Source organism: Rhinolophus sinicus, chromosome 3 (assembly GCF_057876585.1).
Source record: "Rhinolophus sinicus isolate RSI-liver-muscle chromosome 3, RSI-T2T, whole genome shotgun sequence".
NCBI lineage: Eukaryota > Metazoa > Chordata > Mammalia > Chiroptera > Rhinolophidae > Rhinolophus > Rhinolophus sinicus.
The window spans coordinates 180,723,074-180,729,073 of record NC_142503.1 but is presented as its reverse complement, the minus strand read 5'-3'; the positions used below and the strand labels follow the sequence as shown (position 1 = coordinate 180,729,073).

The window sequence follows — 6,000 nt, the reverse complement described above, 5'->3', positions numbered from 1 at the left end:
ATGCTAAGCGAAATAAGTCAGACAGAAAAAGCAGAGAACCATATGGTTTCACTGATATGTGGATTATAAACCAAAAACAACAAAAGAACAAGACAAACAAATGAAAAACAAAAACTCGTAGACACAGATAATAGTTTAGTGGTTACCAGAGGATAAGGGGGGTGGGGGGTGGGCGATGAGGGTAAGGGGGATCAAATATATGGTGATGGAAGGAGAACTGACTCTGGGTGGTGAACACACAATGGGATTTATAGATGATGTAATACAGAATTGTACACCTGAAATCTATGTAATTTTACTAAGAATTGTCACCCCAATAAATTTAAAATATAAATAAATAAATAGATAGATAGATAGATAGATAGATAGATAGATAGATAGATAGATAGATAAATAAATAAATAAGAAGTACAAACTGGTTGTTACAAAGTAGTCATGGGGATGTAGGGTATAGCTTAAGAAATATAGTCAATAATATTGTAATAACTATGTATGGTGTCAGATGGGTACTAGATTTATCGGAGTGATAGTTGGGAGGGGGTTGGAGGGCAGGGTGAAAAAGGTGAAGGGATTAAGAAGTACAAATTGGTAGTTACAAAATAGTCATGGGGATGTAAAGTAAAACATAGGGAATATAGTCAGCGATATGGTCATAGCTATGTATAATGCTAGGTGGGTACTATACTAGTCAGGGGGAATCACTTCTTAAATTATATCAATGTCTAACCACAATGCTGGACCCCTGAAATTAATATAATACTGAATATCAACCATAATTTAAAAATTAAAAGGAGGGTGGGTGAAAGCGTATAAGTGGTCCAAATTTCCAGGTATAAAATAAGTCATGGGGAATATAGTCAATAATATTGTGATAGCATAGTACGGTGTCAGATGGTTGCTGGACTTATTATAGTGATCACTTCTTTAGGTATATAAACGTTGAACAACTATGGTATATCCCTGAAACTCATATAATATTGTGTTAGCTATATTTTTAATAAAAATATTTTTAAAATAGCAATAAAACAGAACGATACCAATGTTATAATAAAAGTTATGTGACTATGCCCTGCCCCCAGCCCTCATGACCAATCTGACAATGGAGAAAGCTGCTGAGTGACTCAGGACGGGTAACATGTACAGCATGAATACGCTGGAGAACGGGAGGCTTCACATCCCAGGCAGGACAGAGTGGGACCGCAAAAGCTTTCATGATGCGATTCAGAACAGCACGCAATTTAAAACTTACGAATTATTTATTTCTGGAATTTTTCATTTAATATTTTCAGACCACGATTGACCGTGGGTAAATAAAATCTCAGAAAGTGAAATCATAAATAAGGGGGTGGCGGGGGGAGCCTACTGTAAATCAGAATCTTGGGCATTTGAAGGTCTCCTGGTGATCTTGCTGTGCAGGTAGAAGGTTAAGAACCACAGACCTGAAGACAAAATCCCCTGGAGGGCCTATTAAATCAGATTGCTGGGCCCCCGCCCTAGAGTTTCTGATTCAGCAGGTCTGGGACGAGATCTGCAAATCTGCACCTCTGACAAGCTCCCAGGTTATGCTGCCGCTGCCGGTCCAGGGTACCAGCCTCCAGGGCCACTGATCTGGGTCCTTGAAACTCCAAGTGTGGTCCGTGGACCCGCAACAGCAGCAGCATCCCCTGGGAGCACATTAGAAATGCAGACTCTCAGCCTTACCCAGATCCACTGAGACAGAATCGGTGTTTCCACAAGAGCCCAGGTTATTGGCTTATATGTGAAAGTTTGAGATGCACTGCTCTAGAATAAAAAGTGCGAGGAGTGATAGGAAAATAGGAGCTGAAATGGCAGCAGTCAGCGGCTTAATACCCATCACTTCACCACTTCACCAGCCTGGCCTTCTTCTCACACCCAGGAAAAATAAAAATAGGGAGAAACATCCGAGGAATTATGCAACGATTAAGCCAAAGGCAAAAAGAGCATTTTCTGCCCTGGGCAGTGCTGTCCAGGGGCATGGTGACCTGGCTAGGAAGGAAGCTAGCTGCCGGCGGGGTTTGAGGCGGCGTCCAGCAAAACTAGGCCAGGAGGCGTTCGCCACAGGAAAATGAACATCACAGCTGCAGCCCAAGGTTTAATATTTACTCTAAGGGCTCAGCTCGTCATTCCTTTAGAAAAGGAGAGAAAGCCAAGCCAGTCTGCACAGCTTCATAGCAGGCTGTACTTCACAGGAAGGAAGGAAAGGGTGGGGAGAGAGGAGAGGTGAGAGCAGAGCCTTTCTGAATGAATGGGCTTTTACCAAAATGGTTCCCAACTTAAAGCTTAGGGGACAGAGCCTCCCACAGTTCCCCTTTGGCCAGTTACCTATAGCAGTGGCACCAGGTAGCCTGGTATTCAAGGTCTCTTGTTAAATATAAGCCCCCCCAGTCCAGCCCCACAAACATGACCACTCCAACAGGCCAGGCTGCAAGGAGCACCCCTCTCTCCGTGGCTTTGTTCCTCCCATCTATTAAGTTCCCAACTTAGACCCTAGCTCCTCATGGCTACACCTTGAGACCACTTATGTCCCAAGGGTCACTGCGTGGCTCCATTGAACTCTTCTCACATTTGCTAACACTAAGAGTAATTCTACACCTCTCAACCAGTCATGGCCCTAGGGATTTGCTTGGATGCCTCTTGGAACCACTTCCATTTTCTGAAATGTCATTAGATGCTTGCATTCTCAGAGCCCTGCAATTGTGGCAGGAGGGCCCTGGGCAGGCTGTCATGCTGAAAGTGGCCATCTCAGATCCTGGGAGTGGGCTCGGAGCTCGGAGGAAATTAACCTGACAATCAAACAAGGCAGCATTCCTCATGGAGAATGAGTGGCATCGGTAGCTTTTTTAATACACAGATTTCAACATCCCTGAAAGTAAAATATTCTGAGATTCTAAATATTTATGTTTACTGAGCACTTACTACAAGCCAGGACATCTGCACTTATTATGAGCCGGGCACATATCTGAGAGGTTCTCCACCAAATGGTCCACAGAGTTGGAATTCCTCTCTCCTCCACCTGAGAGGTGCCCAAATCAAAGACACCAACACCTAAACTGACTAAGTGTCCACGTGTTAAAAGAGAAAACATTCTTCAAGGTAAGCTAGTGGTGCCTTCCTGATACATTGTCACTGATGGGAGGAAAAAAAAAATCACAGGATTTTATTGTGAAGTACCAAACTCAAACCAATTCATGGCAAGTTTCACAGGACAGAGAAGGGAGCTGGGCAAAGGTCCCACATAGAAACTCACGTGAGCTCTCTCTGAACCTCAGGATAGACACCAGGAGAGATCTCCTCCTATGGCTCTGGGCTCCAGAGATGGCTCCACCTAGTCGAGCAGAAGGTACAGGCCAGCAGTGGGTCCAAAAAGATGCACCGCAGGCTAAGTGCAAAGGATGAGAACACTCCAGAGTGACTGTTACAGGATAAAGAGTTTGTCTGGTCTTTGCCCCTCGTTCTGGGAGAGAACCTCTAACTCCTGGGAACTGCTCAGTGACAGGAGTATCTCTGATATGCATGGTGTGCCCCCTGGATCACACCTGAGTTTGGACTAGATGACTCAGGATGGAGGCGATATCGGCCCCATCTGTCTGGGAGGGGCTGGGGGCCGGGGATTGAGTTCAATCACGTGGTCACTGGTTCAGTCAATCCTGCCTATGTAATGACACCCTGACAGAAACTCTGAACACTGAAGCTCAGTGAACTCACTGATACGCCAGGGGTGACATGTCCTGATTCCACGGGAGAGGACACAGAAGCTCTGCATTCAGTACCTTCCTAGACCTCGCCTGATGCATCTCTTCGTTTGGCTGCTCCTGATTTGTAAACTTTATTTAAAAAACTGTAATCACAAGTATAGTGATTTCCGGAGTTCTGTGAATCCTTATAGCAAATTATTGAATCTGAGGGGGTTGGGAGAGCCGCCAAATTTGTAGTCAGTTGGTCGGAACTGCAGGTGGTCTGGAGCCTTTCAAACCTGTAGCTTGTGTCTGAAGTGAGGGCAGTCTCATGGGGAACTGCGCCCTCAAGCCTGTGGTGTCTGCACTAAGTCTGGGTGGTCCATGTCAGAATCACATTGCAGGTAGTAATAGCCCAGGTCCCACCTCTCTTGGGCCCTGGGAGACATGCTGAATTCAGTCAGCATTTTCCAGGACATTTTGTCTCCTTTACCCGTTCATTTCCCCACCTCCACTGAAAATCCAATTTCCTCTAAAATCAGGGTGTTTGAGACCCAAATCAGGCACATCTAACAGCCCAAGGAACAAGTATGATCCATATCTACTGTACTGTGGAATAAAAAACAAAGCATGGACCATCGCTCAGCAGCTGTGTGACTTTAGGCAAATTACTAAACCTCCCTGAGCCTCAGTTCTCATCTCTGTAAGAGGAGGCGAATGACCCTTTCTCTAATAGAGCTGATGGGACAATTCAATGATGTAACTTATTTACAAAGATCCTAGCATGTTCTCTCACATGTGGAAGGCATGCAACACTCATCGCCTAGTCCCCTATTTTCAAACTGCCCTGTACCCCAAACTCTCCTAGCCGCTCTCTTCTCCATGGATTAACATTCTGGGTGCTGGGCACACTGGCAACAGGCTGATGTTTTACATCCCAGGCCAGCAGGAAGCCAACCATTAAACCAAAAGCGAAAAGCAAGTAACCACTACCTTAAACAAAAAGGGCATTTATATTTACTCCAGTGGCTAAAAAGGCACCATAAAATACAATATGCAGCATGATGCATCCTCACAATTAATAACAGATCTTGCAAATTATTCTCTCAGATCCCTAGGTGCAATCCAACTGCTCACTAAGAACAATTAATTCTTTCAGGAAATAAATAAAGAGACTGTGAATTAGCTCTGGTCAGTAGAAAAATCTGCTTGCTATATTATGAATACAGAGAATGAAGAGAAAATGGGACTCAAATTTAGGGGTTTTCTTCCCCAAGAATGGGGTGAAGTAAAATCAGAGAGACTCAAATACAATGACTGTCTGTGAATAAGGCTGCTCAGTGAGAGCTAGGACCTGCCAAATGTGGGGTGCGACATCCCTGGGGAGTGACAGGGCAGGGAGAGGGACGCTGTTCTCCAGCAAGCTCAGAGATCCCGCTCCCCTCCAACAAAATCAAACTTCTACAAGTTAAATGTGCCCTCAGTGGGATTCATGGTCCATCCTGACAAAGGAAGGGCTAATGGAAGTGGGGCACATCCAACCCAATGGCACACGCCAGGAGAGGAACACGGACTGTGTGCCACCTCCCTCAATAAGGAGAGAAACCTATTGCATGGTTCAGCTGGTGGCCCTCAAGATGGGCTACAGTGTGGGAGAGGAATTCCAGACGTGGGGTACATGGCAGTGACCGTGGGCCTCCAGGCCACCTGCAGCAGAAACAGGGCAACGGGTGGAGATATGACTAAAGAACGAATGAAAAGGCCCCTTGCCCACCACAGAGTCACACTGAAGAGGGGACGGGGACAGTATGTCTGCTCAGTGCGGAGCAGGCAACCGCCAGCAAAGCAGGGCCCAGAGCCAGCGGGCCAGCCTGAGCCCCTTCACACGCAGAATGAGTTCATGGAGGTCGATCTGCCATAAATTGAAGGCCTCGCTGAAAGAGATCTGGGTCCTTCTGAAGAACGAGCAGGTCTTCTTCTTGTGCCTGCAGGAGGAGGGACAAGAAGAAAGGAGAGAACAAGAGACAGTGAGGCAAGAAACACTCTGGGTCATTTAGAAAAACGGAAGACGGTGGCTTTGCCCACTCACCAGCTCCCCGCCCCAGTGACAACTCCTGGTCACGTGATCATACCACTGCCCAATCGGGACCCAGAGGAATTCAACTACTCCAGGTGAGTGGGGTAAGCAAACGCAGTTGTTTCATAGGGCATCAAAGGCCCAGTGGCCCCACTGGGTACAATGTTCCAACGCTTCCATTTTTCCAAAAGTAGAGTTCATATTTATCAAACCAGAATCCCCCAAATT

At 46.0% G+C, this 6,000-nt stretch overlaps 1 protein-coding gene across 4 annotated transcripts in view; it reads right to left on the bottom strand.

Moving 5' to 3' along the window:
• Positions 1-1,237: 1,237 nt before the first annotated feature.
• The window catches only part of ADCK1 (aarF domain containing kinase 1), a 110,760-nt gene continuing 105,997 nt past the window's right edge, over positions 1,238-6,000 (bottom strand). For all 4 annotated transcript variants that reach the window (XM_019733657.3, XM_019733659.3, XM_019733660.3 and 1 more), the window contains one exon: positions 1,238-5,680. In XM_019733657.3, the coding sequence (XP_019589216.2) occupies positions 5,512-5,680 (169 nt within the window). In that variant the 3' untranslated portion in view covers positions 1,238-5,511. The remainder of the gene's footprint in view (positions 5,681-6,000) is intronic.